This window comes from Dromiciops gliroides, chromosome 2 (assembly GCF_019393635.1).
Source record: "Dromiciops gliroides isolate mDroGli1 chromosome 2, mDroGli1.pri, whole genome shotgun sequence".
Taxonomy (NCBI): domain Eukaryota; kingdom Metazoa; phylum Chordata; class Mammalia; order Microbiotheria; family Microbiotheriidae; genus Dromiciops; species Dromiciops gliroides.
This window is the reverse complement of record NC_057862.1, coordinates 268376601-268400357: the sequence shown is the minus strand read 5'-3', so window position 1 is coordinate 268400357 and position 23757 is coordinate 268376601. Positions and strand designations below refer to the sequence as shown.

Here is a 23757-nt window from a genome sequence, read left to right as displayed (position 1 = left end):
CACAACTTAGATTGGAGAAAAAGAAAACAGGGCAGTTCTCCTTAGTCAGTGTATTGCAATTGCAAATCTATTTTAAGGACAAAAAAACTTCACAAAAATGCATACAAAGAATGGACAATATACCTTAAATATTTCTTTGAACTAGTTCCTTTCTTCATTTTATTTCAACTTATTTGTTGTTAACCTCAGTACATGATTTCTCTTTTAAATATATTATATAGGGTAGACTAGCTTTTGTAAGAATCTAATCTTTAGTGACACTGCATAGATGAATTAGCTAAAATATATTTCCATGATCTTACCATAACAAATTGAATCTTGAGGATTAGCTTGCCCTAGTTTGTAGCTCACTAATAAAAATATGTTCAAGATCTCCATGTTATCAATAATGAACAAGTAGGGAGCAGTTACAGTGATAAAAAATAAAAGGATTTTAAATTTTTTATGGGATTTTAAGAATGAATTATTTTTTACAATATACAAAAGAAAACAGGAGAAAGTTTAGAAAAGGACACAGACAGGCAGTATACTTTTGGGACATTTTAATATATACCTACAAAAAAATTAAGCTGTATTTAAGAGATTCATGGTTTCATATACAATCTTCTTTCTGCTCTTTGTAAATAGAAATGTTTGTTTAAGCTCATAATAATTTTTAAAAAATAATTTATAGGTAAAGAAGTTTTCTGGTAGTCTTACTAGTCTTCACAACTGAAACAATCTGAACTGACCAGGCAGCAATTCCACTATGGTAACCAAAGAACCAGTCAACTTTACTGAGTTCTGATCAATATTTTGAGCACATATGCATAATTTCAACTTAATATTTTATAAATATTTTCACACTATAAAGCATGTGTTTTAGCTATTTACCATCAACAGTTTTTTTTTTTTTCTTTAAGCAGTTATTGTATTTTTTAAAAGAAATTACGGTTAAGGCTTAAAAGCTGGAAGAAATCTTAGTGTTTCACTGTTGCTATCTTCTATCTAACCTAATAAGTAGTCATCTAGCCTTTTTTTTTTTTAATACTTCGACATCAGAGCTGGCCTTTAAACGTTAACACCAGCTGACAATTATATATACTGCTTTATAGTTTCATTACAACCAATACCTCACATTTATGTTGTGAAGAAATTTACTGGATAAAGTTGTGATTTTCTCTGGCAAAATTTCTTATTCTACTGTGTTACATGCAACTTTAGAAATTCATGGTTAAGGTACTAAGCATCTTTTCCACAAACAGCTGCATTCTTGAGGCATGGTATTTAGTTCTACATTTTGCCTTTCCACATGCCACTTCTGAAAATTAAGATTTCAAACTACAAAGAAAGTTAACAAACCCCTTTGATTACAACCACTTTAAAGTTTATTTACAGGATTTTTCTTGCGACATCATGTAACAATCGACTTAGACTGTTTACAAATATAATGGTTACCTTTTGAGACAAATAACTAAAAACTAAATACTAAATTTTACATCATGATTTGTTTCACCTAGCAAGTGAAATTTTGAGACACAAATTAATGACAGCTGTTCTCTTAAGCAAAAATATGTGATTTCCAGAAAATCCCAGAAACTCAGAAGCCTGAAAAGAAGTCTGAAGAGATCAAAGTCCCAAATATTCTTCAACCCCCTCAAAAAAAAAGTAGGGGAAAGAAGAGAAAAGGGAAGGGAGAATATACCTCTTTTGCCTTACAAAAAGGGGAGGGAGGAAAAAATCTGAAATCTCAGCAAAGAGTATCACCAACTGAGTCAGTTTATCTTAAGGAATCTTCTTTACATATTATTGAATCCCATCATGCCTTTCATATTTCCAGCAGCTCCTTGTTGAAACTGCCTCATCATTGACTGCAGTCCTGCCATACCTCCTAAAAATAAAAGGAGAGAGACATCAGAAAAGACAAGCAGAAACAGAAACTAGAGCCAGTACTTTTAAGTAAGATACAGAGGGGATATGAAAAGAAGTGCTACTACAAAGAATGTTTGCAACTATGAATACTTTGGAATATGTGGTATCTGCTTTGGTTTGTGACTTCTTTTATGTGTATAAGCAGTAACAGGAATTGCTAAGCCAGAAGATTTGAACAGTGTCATAATTTTTTTCACACAATTCTAATTTGTTTTCCGGAATGGTTACAACTAACAGTTCTAGCAACAATGCATTAATCCCACATATGTTTCTAGAATTACTTTTAGTAATTTAGTAAATCTAGTATTTAGCAAAGAATTTTGCATATAGTGTTAAGTACTAAGCTGAATTCATGTATTTTGGTTATCTTCCAATTTTTCAGATTAGGAAGCTGAGGTCATGAGAGGTTAATCAACCTGCCCATTTACAGAGCTGGGTAGTAGCAGAATCTTGGTAGGAAATGAAATCTTCTGACGCCTTAATATTCTTTTTACTTCTCATGATCTCTCTATATCAGATGCCACTTTTCTGATTAATGAAGTTCTATTAGTTTAACAATGTAAAGTCAAAATGTGTCAACAATGTCAACACTATTAACTTAATGTAGGTAGTTGGAAACAGACTTAAAAATTACCCATGTGATGAAGAACTCTTGGATCCATCATTTTGGCCATTTGTTGGTTCAATTTTGCCATCTGGGACTGGCTTACATTCTTTGACATGTCACCTCCTTAAAAAAGCACAAATATTAACTGTCTGCTAGTATGTTATATTTCTTTTCAGGTTAGATATATTTAGGCTTCATCTATATTGTGGTTCTAATAACTTTTTGCTTAATTATTTAAGTTGGTATCCCATTTTTTACTAAGTTATTAATTCTTAGAGGGACAGAGATTCACAGTAGTAGCCCTGCTATAAACTGAATCAGTATCATTCTGATAAAAAGTAATACTAACAGAAGTGAATACCTGTAAGAGCTAGAAATGTCAGGAAGTCAAGCCTCAATTTACAAAAACTTAGGAGAGGAAAAAACAGAAACTAAGAAAAAAGGGGACTATGGTAAGAGAATAAAGCAAGCAAGATAATCATGGAAAGAACTTTGCACATAGGTGAGATATGCAAAAACTCATAGATTTCTGACAAAATATATAAAATGATTTTGTTTTCATGAATAAAACTACTCTTCTCATCATGATTCTTTTCATTTGCTGTTTTTTTTTTCAGGGCAATGAGGGTTAAGTGACTTGCCCAGGGTCACTCAAGTCTTCCTGGATCCAGGGCCAGTGCTTTATCCGCTGTGCCACCTAGCTGCCCCATGATTCTTTTCAAAGAAAAATTAACTTCATAACTGCTTCCCACTAACTTGAACTAGAAATCAGTCTGTCCTCACAAATCACAATATGTACTCTTGGGTTTCAAATTTCCCTTGTTGAAGGCTCATTCTCTCCTGAATTTTAACTTTTAACTTTCTTTCTCTCTTCTAAAGTACCCCCTTCAAACTAATGATTAAAAATCCAGGGGCAGCTAGGTGGCGCAGTGGATAAAGCACCAGCCCTGAAGTCAGGAGTACCTGAGTTCAAATCCGACCTCAGACACTTAACACTTACTAGCTGTATGACACTGGGCAAGTCACTTAACCCCAATTGCCTCACTAAAAAACAAACAAATAAACAAAATCCAATGATTGTTATTTTTCTTACCTTTGAAAAGTCCTTTGATACCACCCATTTTTTTCACCATCTGGGCAAACTTAGTATATTGTGTCAAAAGCTCCTGAACATCTCTTGTTGAGACACCTGATCCTCTTGCTACTCTTTGGATCCTTCCTGGTTGCTTACTGAAAACCTTTGCACCATCTGTACTGTCAAGTTCTGCAGAAAAGAGTAATATAATTCTACTATCTTTCACTATTTATCATAAACATGTCATTGAAAAGGAACAAAAAAGTTATATTCTTTCACATAGTTTATTTCTGAAAGTGTTAAAATTGCTTTACCCAAAATTTACTTATTTATTTCTTTTGTCTACATAGCCAAAAGGAAAGAGGTAGGTCTTATCTATATATTATAAATGATTAGAGTGCCACTAATCAAGTCATTACTATTAAAATGTTCTCTTTCCTTAAACATTTATCATGATGCTATGAATATATGTCATTCGGAGAAACCAGAACCGCCCCTCAACTCTACCCCTGTTCTGATTAATATGTAATTCTTAGAAAAGAACTTAAGGAAAATTTTAAACCACATCTTTTCTTAGTTATTCAATAAACAAAAATTTTATTAAGCACATACTATACACGAGGTATCATACTAAGCACCAGGACACAAAGGAAGGCAAAACCAGTTCTTGCCCTCAAAGACCTTACATCCTAATGGGGGAGGCCACCTGTAAATAAATAGGTACTTACAAGATATATAAAGAGTAAATGGAAGGTTATCTTAGAGGGGAAGGCTCTAGTAGTTGGAGACCAGGCACAAAATATGGCAGAGGGTGGCATTTGAGTGTTGAAGGAAGTCTAGAATTCTAAGAGGTGGAGGTGAGGAGGGAGAGCATTCTAGATGTGGAGGACAGCCAGTGCAAAGGCACAGAGACAGGAGATGGAGTGTAGTGTACATGAGATAGCAAGTAGGCCAGTATGACTGAATCATAAGACTATGTGGAAGCAGACTGGAAAGGTAGGAAGGTGACTAGCTGTAAAGTGTTTTAAATGCCAACGAAGACATTTTATACTAATCTGGGAGTTAAGAAGCAACAACTAGTCTATTGAATCAAAGGTGTGATGTGGTCAGACCTATACATTTTCTAAGTGAAAATATGTACTATCTATAATTTACCATCTTACCTTGATCATTCATACTGTCCATAATTGTCATTAGTTTTTTTAGCCTTGCCATTGACTCTTGTTCATTGCCTTTGCTCATAAAATCTGTTCCAAAACCAGGGATCATACCCTAAAATTAAAACACCAATTGCTTTAATCTCATATGACATAAAGTAAAATATAACAGTTAAATATACATAAAGGTATATTTATATTTATATTACCATATTTGTCTAGCTTGGGACATTAGCTTTTATTTTGATTTTAAAATAAAATGTCAACAGCAAGGAGGCACAATGTTTAAAACATTTCTGTGGATCTCTCAAATAAACAAAGGTAATAAGACTTAAGGTAACTAACCAGTATTTGACTGAATGGGCCCATTTTCATGATGTTTTGGAACTGTTCATACATATCTCTCAATGTAAACTGACCTGAAATAAAATAAAAACAAGTCAGATATAATAAAGAAATATTTGATAAAAATCTAAACCATAAAAATGGATTCTTCTTAAGAACTCAATGTCATAATGATTTATCCATCTGATTAATATTAAGCATCTGCTATGTACAAGGCATTATGCTGATGCCATAGGAGATATAACAAATAAGAAAAGGTTCTCTACATAATATGAGCTCAGAGGAGATGAAATAAGTATAAGGCTATGTGTCTTTTTTTTGTTTGTTTGGAGGGGCAATGATGGTTAAGTGACTTGCCCAGGGTCACACAGCTATTAAGTATCAAGTGTCTGAGGCCAGATTTGAACTCAGGTCCTCCTGAATCAAAAGGGTGTATGTTGGGGCAGCTAGGTGGTACAGTGGATAAAGCACCAGCCCTGGATTCAGGAAGACCCGAGTTCAAATCAGGCCTCAGACACTTGACACTTACTAGCTGTGTGACCCTGGGCAAGTCATTTAACCCTCATTGCCCTGAAAAAAAAAAAAAAAGGTATATGTCAAATAAAACTCCACGTGAGTCTGCCTGCAGGCCACAGGAGAAGATAACACTATGATGATCAAGGGAAGATAAAGGTCAGAAGTATTAGTAGAAGAGTAGGAATGGGCCTTGACACCTTGGTATATGAGAATCTTGAAGCAGAGGAATGAAAAAGGTCAAGAAACTAGGAGGAGGGCCAGCCTATATATCCTGCTTTTTCTACTGGCCCAGCTCAGCAGGCACCTCAGGGCCAGGCTGGAAATACTTAGAATAATAGAAGGGGCAAAGAAACTAATTGCCTACTTCTCTTCCCTACCCCAACCCTTGACAAAAAAAAAATTCTCTCACTTGTCCTTTATAGCCTGAAATATTTTTAACAGGAGCTAAAAGTTTTTCTTTCTGTAATCAGAGATAAAAGGGCTTGTAAGATGGAGTGGCTAGGTGGCGCAGTGGATAAAGCAATGGCCCTGGATTCAGGAGTACCTGAGTTCAAATCCGGCCTCAGACACTTGACACTTACTAGCTGTGTGACTCTGGGCAAGTCACTTAACCGTCATTGCCCCTCCAAACAAACAAACAAACAAAACCCCGTTGCCCTGCCCCCCCCCAAAAGGACTTGTAAGCCGACTTCATTTATCACTTCCTAACCATGAAAAAAAGATAAGCAAAAAATTCTTCATATCCTAATATGACTAGGCATAGATATACCTTACATACTCTATCATAATGTCAAATGAGCCTTCTAGCTCTTCCCTAAACCTGGCATTTGTATTACACCAAATAGTAACAATATCTATCACAAATCCTTTCTTAGCCAAGAAACCTTTCCTAACCACCTTAATCCTCTAAAGTATAGTTCCTTCAACAAATGACTTATCTGTATAAATGGGATCACCTTAGCAGACTAGAATGGAAGCTCCTAAAGGGTAGGGTCACCAAGCAAAGTATCTTTAAACAATACAAAATGCAGTAGAAAAATCAAGGAGAATCCAACTAGGGTATTCAGTGACTATTTAGGAGACTTTTTTTTTTTTAATTTTTATCAGTCAGGCCATTACTGATCAGGAATTCCCCTATCCTTTTTATTCATTCATTCATTCATTCATTCATTCATTCATTTATTTATCTATTTATTATTTTTTGGCAGGGCAATGAGGGCCAAGTGACTTGCCCAGGGTCACACAGCCAGTAAGTGCCAAGTGTCCAAGGCTGGATTTGAACTCAGGTCCTCCTGTATCCAGGGCCAGTACCTTATCCACTGCACTACCTAGCTGCCCCCTAGGAGACTTTTAAATTTGGCAGTGGCGAAGATAAAGGCTAAACTGAGGAGAGTTAATTAGTTGAAGAGATAGAAACAGCTGCTATAGACTTTAATAGCTAGAGTCAGGACATCAGGATCAAGTTAAGGGTCTTTCCTATTCGGTACCCCCCAAACGCAAAAACTGTGCATGTCAAAAGGCAGAAGAAAAGGGAGTCAGAACTGAGCCAGAGACTAAAGAGATGGTGTGGGGTAAGGAGAGAGAAATAGGATTATTTAAGGACCAGCCTTATTTCATACTATTCTCTTCATGTTTTCTACAGCATTGTAACTATAAGAATTAAGCATTTCCTACTTCTATGGATTTACACTGGCTGACTCAATACTTGGAATCATTCCTTCCTCATCTCTACCTGTTGAAATCCTTTTCAGTCAAGGTTCAAATGCTGCCTCTTTCATATAGCCTTATCAAATATCCCTAGCTGAAATTTCTAAGAATACTTATATCACCCTTTTGTCCTTATCATATAATATTTTGAACTACATTTATTTCCACATATTACATACTTCACCTGCTAGATCCTAAGTTTCTAAAGGCTAAGGATTCATGAATTGATCTTTTTTATCTTTATCTCTTAAGTGCCTAGGATAATAGCTTGATTATAATAGGTGATTTAATAAATGTTTGTTGAACTGAATAAGGAATGGGGATGGTGAAGGACATTTATTGGAAGAAAAAAAGGTAGAAGAAAAGCACAAATTCTAACCACTCTAGATAACAGGAATAAACTTAATCTTTTGCTTGTCCTTGGAACTTACTGTTAATGACTACTATTTTTTTTTTTTGAAGCAGCAAGAACAGACATAAGAAACCTGCTGAGAACATTGTCTTAACTTGCTATTTTTCAAAATGAGGTGGGGCTGAGTCGTAGAAGGATATAGAAATGTATGGAAGTGTACAGAATAAAGTTTAGACTCCTTGATCAAAGGCATACTCAGTTCTTGTCCATATTTCCAGCATGATCTCAAGCACCATGGCTCATATATCATATACTCAAGTCAAAATAGCATATCAGTACCCTGAAAATATTTCATTATCTCGCCATACCATGCCTTTGCTCATTCCATTCTTTGCTGTAGGAATTTTAATCATTACACATCTCTGCCTATACATCCTTTAAGGCCTTTCCCAAATACTCTACCTTCCATCTCTAAAAAACCTTTACTGATGATCTTTCTCTTGTCTCTAAATATCTTTTTTTTTGCTTTTAATATAAATCAGAGTAAGATTAAATAATAAAAATTAACTTTCATATTTGTCATGTAACACCTAGAAGATTATAAATGCTTCATGGGTAACTCCATATCTTATTTATTTTTCCACTTTCCTTAATGACATTGCACACTGCAGACTGTAGGCACTAAATAACTATATGCTGAATGCTATCATTTTTATAAATTACTGTGTATCCTATAACTTATTTAAGCTCAAATTCTCTAAATATTAGATTAGACAATAGCAGAAGTTATTATAAGCTTTAGAATTTATTATTAACTGGAAACTGTCTTAATAAATACTGGGTAGGGCAGCTAGGTGGTGCAGTGGATAAAGCACTGGCCTTGGATTCAAGAAAACCTGAGTTCAAATGCAGCCTCAGACACTTGACACTTACTAGCTGTGTGACCCTGGGCAAGTCACTTAACTCTCACTGTCCCATAAAAATAAACAAACCAACAAATAAATAAATGTTTTGAAAAAAATAAAATAGACAATTCCATTAAATGAAATAGAAAACCTTTTGCACAAACAAAATTAATGCATCTATTATAAGGGAAATTGCCAATTGGAGAAAAATTTTTATATCAAATATCTCCTAAAAGTCTGGTAGGTAAGATATATTGGAAAATGACAGAAATATATAATACCAAGGTCATTCTCTAATAAACAACTGATCAAAAGATGGGAGAAGAATGTGATGAAATCATCATCTAACAAAGAACGGCTTGGGAGGTCAGAAGGAGGGAGCTGCTGTGCTAATAAAGAAGTCGAGCCCAACCCCACAGTCACCCTGACACAGATCCAGTCCCAGGAAGGCCTCACCAGAGAAGCAGACCCCCAGAGCCTCTGAATCAGCTGAAGCACCAGTGTTGTCTGGAACTAAGCTCACAGTCTGGTGAGTGGGCTGAGCCCTGGTCAGGAGGGAGACTACAGGGATCTATGCTGGTGCTAAGGCAGAACTTGGATTTTACACCCCTGCTGAGAATCAGGTGGTAGGCTTGAGTAGCAGTGGCCCAGGTGGGGGAGGGACACAGGCTCATTGGAGCTAACAACCACAACATACAAAGCTGGTTGATTAGCAAGTTGGTCTGGGGTCATCTAAGGACCAGGGAACAGGCCAGGCAAGGGAAGAACCTGATCCTCCTTAATTCATACCCCCTGGGACTTCTGAAGCTTGGGATACTGCTGCCTGGAAACAGTGCCCCACTTTAAGGAGCTAAAAGTCAAGTAAAAGAAAGGAAAGATGAGCAGACAGAGAAAGGTGAGGACCATAGAAAGTTTCTTCAGTAACAAGGAAGACGAAGGGGTCTTCCTCAGAGGAAGATGTCAACATCAGGGCCCCTGTATCTAAAGTTTCCAAGAAAAATACAAATTGGTCTCAGGCCATAGAGGTGCTCAAAAAGGACTTTGAAGATAAAGTTAGAGAGGTAGAGGAAAAAATGGAAAGAGAAATGAGGGTGATGCAGGAAAGACATGAGAAAAAAGTCAACAGCTTGAAAAGTCAAATTGGCCAAATGGAAAAGAGTTACAAAAGTTCTCTGATGAAAATAATTGCCTAAGAATTAGGACTGAACAAATGGAAGCCAGTGACTTTATGAGAAACCAAGACACAATAAAGCAAATCCAAATGAATAAAAAAATAGAGGGCAATGTGAAATATCTTCCAGGAAAAACTGCTGACCTGGAAAATAGGTCCAGGAAAGATAATTTGAAAATTATTGGGGAAAGTTTTCAAAAGAAGAACTACAAACCAGTAGCAATCATATGAAAGATTATTATAAATCACTAATCAGAAAAATTGAGATTAAAACAACTTTCATGTCACATCACATACTCCTTAAATTGGTAAAGACATCAAAAGATGGGAATAGTTTTAGAGGGGATAGGAAAGATTAAGACACTAATATACTGTTGGTGGACATGTGTAATGGTCCAACCATCCTGGAAAACAATTTTAAATTATATGAGAAAAATGGCACAACTGTTCATATCCTGTGATCCAAAGATTCCATTCCTAGGACCATATCACAAAAAAATTCAATAGGAAATAGAAAGGTCCTATCATAAGTCAAAATCTTCACTGGAGCACTTTTTGTAGTAGGCAAAGAATTAGAAACAAAGCAAGTGCCCACATTGGGGAATGGCCAGGCATGTACAGAATATTAATGATTTACATATAAGAAACCAAGAATATGAGTAATTCATGGAAACATGGGAAGACTTGCATGAAATAAGGAGGATCAGAAAAAATGTATGCAATTACTACAATAATGTAAAGAACCAATAAAATGAAGTCAAATGAAAGATGAAGGAAAAAGCACTAGTGTACTGTACTTTCATCATAGAAGCTGGAAACTAGGGGTGTGGAAATGTCTTCTATACCGCCAAATTTAATTCTATTGCTGACCTGTTTTACTTAATTGGGGACAGGGAGAGAATAACTGGGAATGGCTGTCATATAAAAACAAAAGGCATCACACTAAAACTTTTTTTAAAAAAAACAGTTGTTTTAAGAAATTCAAAGGAAAATTATATTTTCTATTTTTAACTTAAGGAAAGTAAATTGCAAATATTTTTTAAGCTGGAGGAAAAATAATTTATAAGTCCAAATTGCTTATACATTTAAGAATACAAATTACTCCAAAATAATGTTATTTAATATCACTTTTTCATAATAGTATATGGCTCAGCAAAACATTCAATAAGCTAGATCAATGTCAAATTAATTTTTGAAACCAGCATACCATGTTTCAACTTTTCTATAAGTGCTTCATTGTCATCCAACTTCAATTCATTGACTTTATCTATTAGTCCTTCAATATCACCCATACCTAGAAAAACCAAAAGCAACATTTAAATTCAGTAAGACAGACACCAGGCTTATTTATTTTCCACAGCACAGAAAGCATTCTTTTACATTAACAAAAGTAAGGCTTTTAAACTTTAAAATTGCTTTCATGTCACACGTTTTATAATAATCCTGAGAAGTAGCTCAAGTGGCCATTATTATTCCTCATTTTACTGAGGAAAAACCCAAAGAAATTCAATAACTAGCCTAAGATCACATTATCTATTTAATGGCAAAGTTGGAACTAGAACCCAGGCCAGACTTCCAGTTCTGTGCTTTTTCCATTTTGCTTCCCCCCACCACTGATCATACCAAGTAGTTTACTGATGAAAGGCTGTGTTTTAAAAGGTTCAAAGTCATCTATGTGCTCGCCAGTACCAATGAAAATTATGGGACTTTTTGTGGCAGCAACTCTGCAAAGAAATAAAAAACATAAGACAACCTCAGAATCTCTAGTATATTTTTTCTACTAAAATATGCTATTTGATTTCTTCTTTTTCTTAATAGAATTTTGATTTTTCCAATTACATGTAAAGATAGTTTTTAACATTCATTTTGTAAGATTTTGAGTTCCAAATTTTTCTCCCTCCCTCTCCAGTACAATCATGCTAAACATATTTCTACATTATATACTATTTGATTTCAAGAAAACAAATGAAGGTTATTATGGTCTATAAAAAAATACATGCCTAGCTAAACCATATATAATTTCAGCCCTACTATTTCTGGCAATTTTATTGAAAGAAAAGATAATACAGCTGGAAGGCAGCAAATAAATTTCACCTAACATATAAAATCGTGTTCTTGCCTTGAAGACTACAGAATATTGGAACAGGCCACCTCAACACAATATTCCAACCAGAAGACTGGCTGTGTTTCCTTATATAAAATGTAAAGTCATTGTGTCATCGTATCTTAAAATACTGGATTATAGTGACATGCTGAATTCTTATAAAAGCCACTCAATGATAAAGACTCATCCAAGTTTTAATCCAAATTTCACTTATTTAGCAAGATCATATTTCAATACCTAATAAATTTAATAGAATACTGTCTTTTCTTGGATGTAAAAAAAAAGTATAAGAAATTTATGAAGAATAATATCCCTAAAATATGAATATTCTATGTTTGAAAAATGCTGAACAGACAATTACAAGTAATTATAATTATTCAAATGAATCGTTTTGTGTCATCTAAATTATGACAATATCATTATTCTAGTCAGTAAAGTCATAAAGAAAACATCTCAAATGAAGCTTATGTCTCCAATATGGCTTCCCAAATTAAATATGATTTAATTTTAATTACCCCTTAGTGGTATATATACTAATTTTTCAGAAGGAAAGAAAGAAGGAAGGGAAGGACCGAGGGAGGGAGGAAGGAAGGAAGGAAGGAAATCTTGCTTGATTTAAGTCCTAATTTTATGGGATAATAGTGTGAAAAGTGAGGCCTATGTCATTTTGAAAACATTTTAAAATGTCAACATGATAAAGTTATAAATAATCCTAACACTAGTTATTTCCAATACTTACGCACTAAGTGCACCACCACCTTTTGCATGGCCATCAAGTTTCGTTACAATTACAGAGGCTACATCTACTTTATCTTTGAAAGCCTTAGCTTGTGCTTCACAAGCCTGACCAATGGAGGCATCCATTACATAAACAATGTTATCAGGTTGCTAGAACATTTGAAAAGAAAAATTGCAAATTTTTATTAATCTTTTTTAACAACTTATGTATAATCTATCTTTAAGTGAAACAATCAAAACAAAAAGCAAACAAAATCATGAAGATACCAGTATGATCAATATGTGATCATCTAAGACATATTCCCCATATCTATTCCAAATAGATAAAAATATGTTATGGGCAGATAATGATTCTCAGCTTCCATTAGCACCAAACCAAAATAGAAACTGCAGTGAGACAATGCTAGTCTCATAATATCAATGCCTAAAAGGGTATTGACTTATGCTAATGTACTATATATAGAAAATAATTCCATAAAATTGATTTAAGCAGATGTACTATGTATATCCCCATCTTTTTTAAATCATAAAAGTATTTTTATTATTTACCATTTACATGTAAAGATAGTTTTCAACATTTTTTATAAGATTTTGAGTTCCAAATTTTTCTCCCTCTCTCCCTTCCCTCCCCACTCTCTAAGACAGAAAGCAATCTAATAAGGGGCGGCTAGGTGGCGCAGTGGATAAAGCACCGGCCCTGGATTCAGGAGTACCTGAGTTCAAATCCAACCTCAGACACTTGACACTTACTAGCTGTGTGACCCTGGGCAAGTCACTTAACCCCAATTGCCTCACCAGAAAAAAAAAAAAAGAAAAAGAAAAAGAAAGCAATCTAATAAAGGTTATGTATGTACAATCACATTAAACATATTACTGCATTAGTCCTGTTGTGAAAGAATCAGAACAAAAGGGAAAAACTTCAAAAAAGAAAAACAAACAAAATAGTAGAAACAGTATGGTTCAATCTGCATTCAGATTCCACAGTTATTTTTTCTGGATGTGGAAAGCATTTTCCATCATAAGTCCTCTGAAATTGTCTTCATCCCCATCTTTGTCATAATTTAAATGCAAAGATATGTTTTGAAACGTTTTCAAAACTTACTGATAGGTAAATTCCTCTAACTGTATTTAAATGATGCACAGGTTACAAGCCCAAATAGTCAACGACTTAATACAAAAGTATTTTGGTTACATCTCTGATTTTCTCACATGTACATAGGAATAAAAATGCTATGAAGTACAAAGATAAGAAATGATTGCAAAAATTTTATGCATTTCAAAATTATGTATTTGACAGAATAAAATTAAAGAATAAGGCTTTACCAAATAGTAAAGGTGTCTGCATTAAAAAAAAATTTATATCAGTACCACACCATACCACAATAATAAATTAAACTTAAAGAAAGGAACTTACTATAGCATTAGCTACTTGGAGCATTTCTTCAAACAAAGAATCTTCCTGTTTATGACGGCCACTTGTATCAACAATAATAATTTCAAAGTTTTCATTTTTGAATTTTTCCACACCTTCAGAGGCAATGATCACAGGGTCCATTTCTGTATAGCTATTAAACAGGAACAAGCAAGCCAAAACAAAAAACACTTTCAAATGATACTTAGAAATCTTTACCTTGTAAATCACACCATATAAGCTTCATTCCAAACAAATCTACTAATTACAGAATTCTCTTTGAAAGAAACACGATCCAAGTTTTTAAAAATTTTGTAATATGATTCTTGAAATCTATGAGTTAATTTAGTTTTCTAATGATAAGATTTTTACATTTCTTCTGCCCCACATTAAAAAAGAAAAACAAAGTTCATTACAAATACACATATTCAAGCAAAACAAATTCCAGCATCATCTCCAAAAAACAACAAAAAAAACCCTCAATCTGAACTATGTAGGAATGAAAACAGTTTAACCTTTTAATATCCCTTATGATTTCCATGTGATTTTCCTGTTTACCTTTTTATGCTTCTCTAGGGTCTTATATTTTAAAGTTAAATTTTCTATTCAGTTCGAGTTTTTTCATCATGAATGCCTGAAAGTCCTCTCTTTCATTGAATTCCCATTTTTTCCCCTGAAAGGTTATTCTCAGTTTTGCTAGGTAGGTGATTCTTGGTTGTAATTCCAGTTCCTTTGTCCTCTGGAATATCATATTCCAAGCTCTCTGATCCTTTAATGTAGAAGCTGCTAGATCTTGTGTTATCCTGACTGTGGCTCCACAGTACTTGAACTGTTTCTTTCTGGCTGCTTGTAATATTTTCTACTTGACCTGGGAGCTCTGGAATTTGGCTAAAACATTCCTGGAAGTTTTCATTTGGGGATCTCTTTCTTTTTTTTTTGTTTTTGTTTTTGTTTTAGAGCAATGAGAGTTAAGCGACTTGCCCAGGGTCACACACCTAGTAATTGTCAACTGGCTGAGGTCGGATTTGAACTCAGGTTCTCCTGAATCTAGGGCCAGTGCCTTATCTACTGCACCACCTAGCTGCCCCCTTGGGATCTTTCAGGAAGTGATCAGTGGATTCTTTCAATTCCTATTTTACCTTCTGCTTCTAGAATACTAGGGCAATTTTCCCTGACAATTTCTTGGACAATGATTCTAAGCTCTTTTTTTGGTCATGGCTTTCAAGTAGTAAAGTAATTTCCAAATTATCTCTCCTGGATCTATTTTCCAGATCAGCTGTTTTTCCAAGGAGATATTTCACAATGCCCTCTATTTTTTCATTCATTTGGATTTGCTATATTGTGTCTTGATTTCTCATAAAGTATTAGCTTCCATTTGCTCAATCCTAATTCTTAAGCAATTATTTTCTTCAGAGAGCTTTTGTATCTCCTTTTCCATTTGGCTTTTCAAACTGTTGACTTTTTTCATGACTTTCCTGCATCACTGTCATTTCTCTTTCCATTTTTTCCTCTACCTCTTTTACCTTATTTTCAAATTCCTTTTTGAGCACCTCTATGGCCTGAGACCAATTCATATTTTTCTTGGAAGCTTTGGATGTAGGAGCTTTGACTTTCTTATCTTCTTCTGAGGGTGTATTTTTATCTTCCTTGTCACCAAGGAAACTTTCTAGGATCAGCATTTTTTTCTGTCTGCTCATTTTGCCAGCCTATTTCTTGACTTTTAACTCCTTTTTTTTTATTAACACTTTTCTTTTTTTTCTTTTTTTTTTTCAGGCAATGGGGGTTAAGTGACTTGCCCAGGGTCACACAGCTAGTAAGTGTGAAGTGTCTGAGGCCGTATTTGAACTCAGGTACTCCTGAATCCAGGGTTGGTGCTTTAACTACTGCGCTATCTAAGCTGCCCCACTTTTAACTCCTTCTTAAAGTGAGGCACTGCGTCCAGGGCACATTGTCCCAAGCTTCAGGAGGTCCCACATGGTAAGATTTAAGGAGAGGCACATTCTGCACTCCCCTGGCCTGTGCTCTGGTCTGTAAGTTACCATAGATCTACTTGCTCTTTAACCTGGGAACAGATTTCTGTTTCACTGTGGTTGTAAGCTTGGGCATGCCTACGCCCCTCCCCAACCTAGACTGGCACTCAAGACTGCTTCCTGGCTCCAAGCATGGGCAACACAACAGAGTCCCACCTCAGGGCCAACAGAGACCCCTGCTATCTGCCCCCTGCCAACCACTCGACCCACTCACTGGGACTGTGAGCTGAGTTACAGAAGTAGCCACTGCTGTACCCCATTCAGAGGCTCTGGAGGTCTATTTCTCTGGTGCAGCTGTCCTGAGGCTGGATGTACATGGTGTGGCCTAGGGTTGGATCTGTGTCAGCATGGGCCGGGTCTGAGCTCCACTCTCACCCTGGTACAACAGACCTTTCCTGCTGATCTTCAAAGTCTTCTTTAACTGGAAAATGATCTCACCCTGTCCTTGTGAGTTCTGCTGCTCCAGGAATTCTCTTATGGCATTATTTGGAGCTATTTGGAGGGACTGTGTGGAGAGATCTGGAAAGTTACTGCCTTTCCTCTGCCATCTTGGCTCCACTGTCCTCAATCCGCACTATGAATCCATTGCCTCTGTATCTAGAGGTAGATAGCCTGTTTCATCAAAAGTATTTAATAAATGCTTGATACCTGTGACTGACTGTTCATATGCAAACATATATATGTACATATATACATAAACAAATGAGCTAATATATGTAAAACACTTCAAAAACCTTACAGTGTTATATAAATTTTAACTTTTTTATATGTATATGTGTATGAAAATAAGTATATGCTTCCCTAAAAGGTTTTTGGGGCACTCCAATACTTTGGATCTGTGATCCCTCTAATGAAAAAATAAAAGAGTTCATACTTTTTCATTCTATTCTATCCCTATCCTGCCACAAATCAAAGAGACTCAGGGGCAGCTAGGTGGTGCAGTGGATAAAGCACTAGCCCTGGATTCAGAAGGACCTGAGTTCAATTATGACATTATCAGAATAATGTCATAATTACAGCTAACATTTATATATTGCCTACTGTGTGTCTGGAACTGTGCTAAATGCTTTACAATCATCATCTCATTTGATCCTCACAATGACTCTACAAGGTAGGTGCAATATTATCCCCATTTTACAGATAAGGAATCTAAGAAAAATAGAGGTTACTTTCCTGGAGTCACACAGCTAGTAGAGTCTGAAGCTGGATCTGAACTCAGATCTTCCTAACTCTAGGCCCTGTGTTCTATGCACTGCTTCACCTAAAGGAGCAAGAATGCACCATCTAGGCAATTCCTCTTACTATTCAAACTTTGTCCTGGATATGATCTATGATGTCAAGCAACAGTGTCAAGTACTGATGTCTCCCTGTTTGGTAGCTTCCTTGATATTAATAAGTAGAGGGGCACAGAACAAAGTTCTTATTGTTATTACATCTTTCAAGGAATCTTGTATGATTCTGACACATGTGTTGGAAGGCAGTCTTTAAGGCTAAATTTTACTCTATCAAATTAAAATATATATTAATATATATATATATATATATATATATATATATATATATATTACAGTTAAAAAATAAACAGTGGGATCATGTACGCTCTTTACCTTTCAATTAATTATGAGACTATGGAAGTGGTGACCTGCTATACAATATTCTCTGCAAAAGTCTTTCTGTTCCGTTCTCACACATTCATCAAGGAAGCCCTTGATATACATGTAATTATTCTGAAGGATTTTGTAGAGATGGGAAAGTAGACACATGTGAGTCAGAGCTGTATATTTTCCTATCCATCTTCTTTTCTGGTAAAAATAAAGGATGTGATTTCCCCCATACTCCACCACACATTTGCACCTGCCTTTCTAACGTCTTAAGAATCAATTGCTGAATACTTGGTCTGGTCTTGCAGCTCTTACAATCCTTATTTTTTTTCTTAGTAGCATTTCTACTTTCTCACACATGTTGGGGGCTATAAAAGAATCTGAATGCGTGTGTGTATACACATAAATATATATACAACCACAAAAAGCCCAAAGAAAATAAACATAAGGTAACTTGCGGGTCAAAGATACTAGCAGCTGGGGGCAGCTAGGTGGCAGAGTAGATAAAGCACCGGCCCTGGATTCAGGAGTACCTGAGTTCAAATCCAGCCTTAGACACTTGACATTTACTAGCTGTGTGACCCTGGACAAGTCACAAAACCCCCATTGCCTCGCCAAAAAAAAAAAAAAAAAAAAAGATACTAGCAGCTGGGAAAATTAGGAAGCTTCATTTGGTGGGTTGAATTTTGAAGAAAACAAGGCTAATTCTACCAGGTGGAAGTTAAGAGAGAATACAAAGTGTCAAAGTTAAAGGTTACATCCTTCTTTCCTTAGTGACAACTCATAAACTGTTTTGTGAAATATTCTTTGTAAGGGGGTTTACTGTAAAGTGTTGTATCAAGACAAATTACACACACATATGAAAAAATTGTTGTATTAAACAAAATTAAAAGTTTCACTTCCACTGGCTTACTTCCTGAATGAACTAAGCCATCTATATGAAAGCCTAAAATTAATTGGTTAACCCCTTAAATAGGGAATTGCTAAAAAGTGTTTCTAATATAATTCTTTTGTTTACTCATTCAGGAAAAACTTATAGTATGTTAAGTGTTGTTCAAAATTTCAAAGAAGAGAAAATTAAGATTTCTTAAGTTTACAATTTAGATGTGGATACAACTCAAAAAACCACATGAAATGATTCACAGAATTCATTCCTTCAAAAAGCATATGAAATTGAAGCCCATTAAGATTAAGTATTTATATAGGGTCAAATCCATAGTAAATCACAGAACCAGAATTTGAATGCAATTCTTTAACTTATAAATCCAGCACCCTTTGCACTAAACTACATTAACATTTTGGGATTAAACAATACAAATTGTATATAGCATCACAATGCTACCTCTTGATGGAACCTATCAAATAAGATTCAAGAATGGAATTGAGAAGCATGACACCTAGATGAACACAAGCAATAATATGTTAATCACCACATGAATGGCTGAGATACATAGCTTTATTTATGGAGATGTAAGGGTGTAAAATAATAATTCAGGACTGGACTCATTGCCACCAGAAGAGCCAGACTAGGTGATCAATATAGATCATGGAGGGTAGTGTTAGAAAATGTTCAGCATATCACTGCAGATATAAAAATTAAGCACCTACCAAATATTTATTAGCAAGATATGATCTGGTGGTTAGAATTATACATCAAAAGGTTGCTATCTTTCATGAACTTATAGATGACAACTCAACTAATAAGCCACACTGAAATTTAATCACTGTACAGAACTGTTGCCTACAATTGCCTAAACATAAAAGTGAGCCATAGAAATGCAAAAATACCATTTTTAATAAATGTCATTATACCAAATACACAAAACCCCCAAACCATAGGGAATTAGAAGCTTTCAAGACCTAACAGAGGATTAAAATATAGTACAAGCAGGATGACAGGAACATCATCCCTGATGAATTATCTGCCACTAAGATTGAGGATACAAGAATGAGCTCACAGTCTAATATTTTTACTCAAGTACAAAAAACCCCAGTATATTATCCATATGTAATAGTTCACAGAACATTAAATATAAAAGAATAGCAAGATAACAACTTGTCCCTGCATCATTTCTATCTGAATTTCACTACACAAAAAGAGAACAAGATGGAGAATAAAAACACCACTACAACTAAAGTAAAGGAGTAATAATTAGTCAGCCTCTTTCTTAATACCTGAGATTTAAATGAAGTTAAAAAAAGGTAGAAAGGAAGCATAGGAAAACATTTTAAGAAAGAGCAATATGGGGGCAGCTAGGTAGCACAGTGGATAGAGCACCGGCCCTGGAGTCAGGAGTACCTGAGTTCAAATCCGGCCTCAGACACTTAACACTTACTAGCTGTGTGACCCTGGGCAAGTCACTTAACCCCAATTGCCTCACTAAAAAAAAAAAAAGAAAGAAAGAAAGAGCAATATGAGTAAATGCCCAAGTAAAATGTGCACACAATAACTCAGGTTGTTGAAGAGGGACAGGATTTAATAAATAGGAAAAAAGTAAACAAACAAAAAAAACCAGAAACATACCTTCCATAGAATGGAATTCTTGCTTTGGTAGCATTCTGTTTTAGCTGGTCAAAAGCTCCTATGAGATAAAGAATTAATGAATCTTTTGAAATGTGTATATATTATTTATAAAAATTAATTTGAAATGGTGACACATTACCTGCTCTGAATGTGTCTGCACATATCAAACAAGTCTTCCAACCTTTTCTCTGGTAATAATAGGCTAACTGTCAAAAGGAAGAGTCAAAACATGTAACTACTGCCACCTAGTTTAAAAATTTATGTTTAACAAATTTTTACATTACATTTTTGTATTATTAAACTATTAAAGTGAAACTTAAGGAAACTGCATTTCCTTCCTTTGATTGGTGATTTAAGAATACAAGTCATCTCCTAAATAGGTTTCACTATGTATTATTATCTTAGAGGCACAGCTAGGTGGAACAGTGGAGAAAGCAAAAGACTTTGAGTCAGGAAGACTCAAGTTCAAATTCTGCCTCAGACACTCACAACTATGTGACTCTGGGGGCAAATCACTTAACTTCTGTCTGCCTCAGTTTCCTCATCTGTAAAATAGGGATAATGATAGCACCTAGCTCTCTGGGTTGTTGTGAGGATCAAATGAGTTGACATATACAAAGTGTTTTGCAAACTTTAAAATGGTAACTATTATTACTAGTATCAGTGTCTTTGAAAAGATACAAAATGATGTAACAGCTATATACCAAAGACATTCAGATATCATGGTCTTGTTTTTAACGTACAATAGTCAAAGTATACTTTTTTTTCCCCAAGGTATACTTTCAGGCATAAGGCTAAGAGTTGCTACATTGTATATAGAGCTAGAAAATAGTATATACATAAGCAGATTGAGAATACCTAGAGTATCGGGAAGAATACGAAAGGTCCTTAGGTATAAAGAGAAATGTTTACACCCATTGAAAACAACATTTAAAAGATAAAATCATCCTTTTATGTTAATAGAGTTGGCATATATCTAGTATTTTATTGCCTACAAATAATTTTACATATAGTATCGCATTTGTTTTTTCATAATCAGTGTAAGTATAATAATGTAGTTATTACAATAAGGTTGGTATTATAATAATACAGACTATAGAATTAATAAGAAAAACTAGCAATTGTGTAGTATTTTAAGGTCTGCAATGCACTTTATACATATTATCTTATTTTAACCTCACAACAATCCGGGTAGGTATATGCTGTTATTATCCCCATTTCAGATAGGAAACTGAGGCAGGAAGACATTAAAAGACTTGCCCAGAGTCACAAAGCTAAAAAGTGTCTGAAGCCACATTTGAATTCAGATCCTTGACTCTAGCTCTAGCACTCGGTCCCCACTGCACCATCTAGTTGAGTTTGAGGATTATGAAATCCACATTTACATGTGTTTCAATTTTATAAATATCTTCTTCAACCATTCTATGAGTGAGATATGAATATTATTTTCCCATTTTATATTTATGTAAACAAAGAATCAAGGAAATCAACCGATTTGGACTATGATTACTGTTATTGAGAAATAAAGCAAACACTCAAACCCATCATGTCTTCTAATTCCAAATCCAGTGCTTTTATTCCCCTTCTATATCACAATTGCCCCTTTAAAGGCAAAAAGTGAGGCTAGTTATAGGCAGGAGCTCTCATTTTGAAAGTAAGATATCTAAACAAAAACAGGGGGTTTTATCCATTGAGAAAAGTTAGTGGGTGCCTTATGAAAATAAAAAATCCAGACAAACATTACTGCTGGAGGTCAAGAGAATTAAGAAAAAAGTCAGCCAAAAATAAATAAGTGCATAGAAGACACCTAATTTCTTTTAAAAAAATAATTTTTTATAATGTCTAAGACTGATCTGATAGGTGCTTTAAGGAAGCTGGACTTAAGTGATTTCGAAGTATTGTTTTTTACATAATGTACTTTATTACTTTAAGGATTTGTGATTTTATGGGAGTGGAGAAATATACCACTCACTACTATAGACCAAAAACTTTCCAACACCTGAATAGATGGTCTTTATTGAATTTCTTCTTTTCTGGACACCTTTTGATGGCAAGTTTCTCCCAATTTAGTTGGCCTGCTCATTGGATAACTGACACAGAAAGTTAACATTAAATTTTTCTCGCTTGGTAGTATCTGCTAAACCTTGTCAATTGACAAGGCCTTTAAGAAACCAGGAACAGCTCCACACCAAATTAAGACTTCAAAGTAGGAATAACAGCATCAAAACTAGCCATTGTACCTATGACTAACCAGTGGTAATTTATCTTATTACTCTCCATGCCAACTTTCAAATGTTATTTAAAACCGAAACAGAACTCTTCAGAAAACAATCAAATGTATCAATCTAGAAAAGCACTCTTGTAAATAAAGCAAACCAACTAAGAAATGATGAAATTCTTATTTCCTATATTGCACAGGCTAAGGAAACAGGAAGACATACAAGTCAAATAGATCAATTTGTAGAAATAGAATTTAATAAGTGAAAATAGGGACTGGCTTTTATAAAAGACAATTTTTAGAACATCTCTCTAGATGGCATTTTTTAAGTATTTGATATAATTTACCTTAGAACACGTTGTGGTTTTACCACTACCCTGCAAACCAACAAACATAATAACATTCGGTTTCCCTTTGGTTGGTGTCCAGGCTTTAACTCCAGGATCTACAAGCTGCATAAAGAAAATAAGATTAATACACACTAAAATTAAAAAGATTACAAAAGCAGCAAATATGTCACAATTATGCTTAAATACCCACCCTTCCTATAATTTTATCTATATGTGATTTAATCAGCTTTGCGCTCTTCAAAAGAACTTATTAGCTGACTCAACAATTATTTTTGATGTGATAACATAAAGTAGATTATCACTCTTTTGCTACTTAAGATTGTAAGACTAAAAGTTGTTCAAACTATTTCATATTCACATAGCATGTTTTCAAAAGTTTTATGGTGTAATTTATCCAAATAAAAATATCTTTGATATTCAACCAATCAATAAATATTAAGTACTTACTATAAGCCAGACATTGCTTTAGGTGGTGGCAATTCAAATACAAAGAACAAAATAATTCCTACTTGCAAAGAGCTTATATTCTAACAGGGAAGATGTGTGTGCATATGTGTGCGTGTGTGATATTACATAAAAGGTAATTATAAAACTAATAAGTATAAATACATACAAAGTAGTTAAAGTAGTCTGGAAGGATACTGGTAGTTGAGAGGCTCAGAAAAGACAATGCAAAAGATGATGCTTGAACTGCAACTTAAAAAGAAGGGATTCTGTGAAACAGAGGTAAGAAGGGAGTTCATTCCAGGCATGAGCGACAGCCAGTGAAAAGTCACAGAGATGGGAAATAGAAGGCTAGTTTGGTTGGATGGAAGAGTGTGAGACGAAGAGTAATTTTCAATTAGGCCAAAAAGGGGCTAGGACCATGTTCTATAGGACTATAAAAGCTAAGAGAAGTTAATTACATGATCCTAGAGACAACAGGGAACCACTGGAATCAAATAAATAGGAGAACCACATGGCCACATCTGTACTTAAGGAAAATTACTTTAGCAAAAGTTTGTAAAATAAACACAAATGCTAAGAGAATTAAGG

At 34.8% G+C, this 23757-nt stretch overlaps 1 protein-coding gene across 3 annotated transcripts in view; it reads right to left on the bottom strand.

Moving 5' to 3' along the window:
• Positions 1-527: 527 nt before the first annotated feature.
• The window catches only part of SRP54 (signal recognition particle 54), a 50635-nt gene continuing 27405 nt past the window's right edge, over positions 528-23757 (bottom strand). For all 3 annotated transcript variants that reach the window (XM_043983452.1, XM_043983451.1, XM_043983453.1), the window contains exons 5-16: positions 22720-22824; positions 20294-20360; positions 20155-20212; positions 14003-14153; positions 12590-12738; positions 11370-11470; positions 10954-11040; positions 5096-5169; positions 4757-4865; positions 3612-3782; positions 2546-2641; positions 528-1870 (exon numbers count right to left, since the gene is read on the bottom strand). In XM_043983452.1, the coding sequence (XP_043839387.1) occupies positions 1779-1870; positions 2546-2641; positions 3612-3782; positions 4757-4865; positions 5096-5169; positions 10954-11040; positions 11370-11470; positions 12590-12738; positions 14003-14153; positions 20155-20212; positions 20294-20360; positions 22720-22824 (1260 nt within the window). In that variant the 3' untranslated portion in view covers positions 528-1778. The remainder of the gene's footprint in view (positions 1871-2545; positions 2642-3611; positions 3783-4756; positions 4866-5095; positions 5170-10953; positions 11041-11369; positions 11471-12589; positions 12739-14002; positions 14154-20154; positions 20213-20293; positions 20361-22719; positions 22825-23757) is intronic.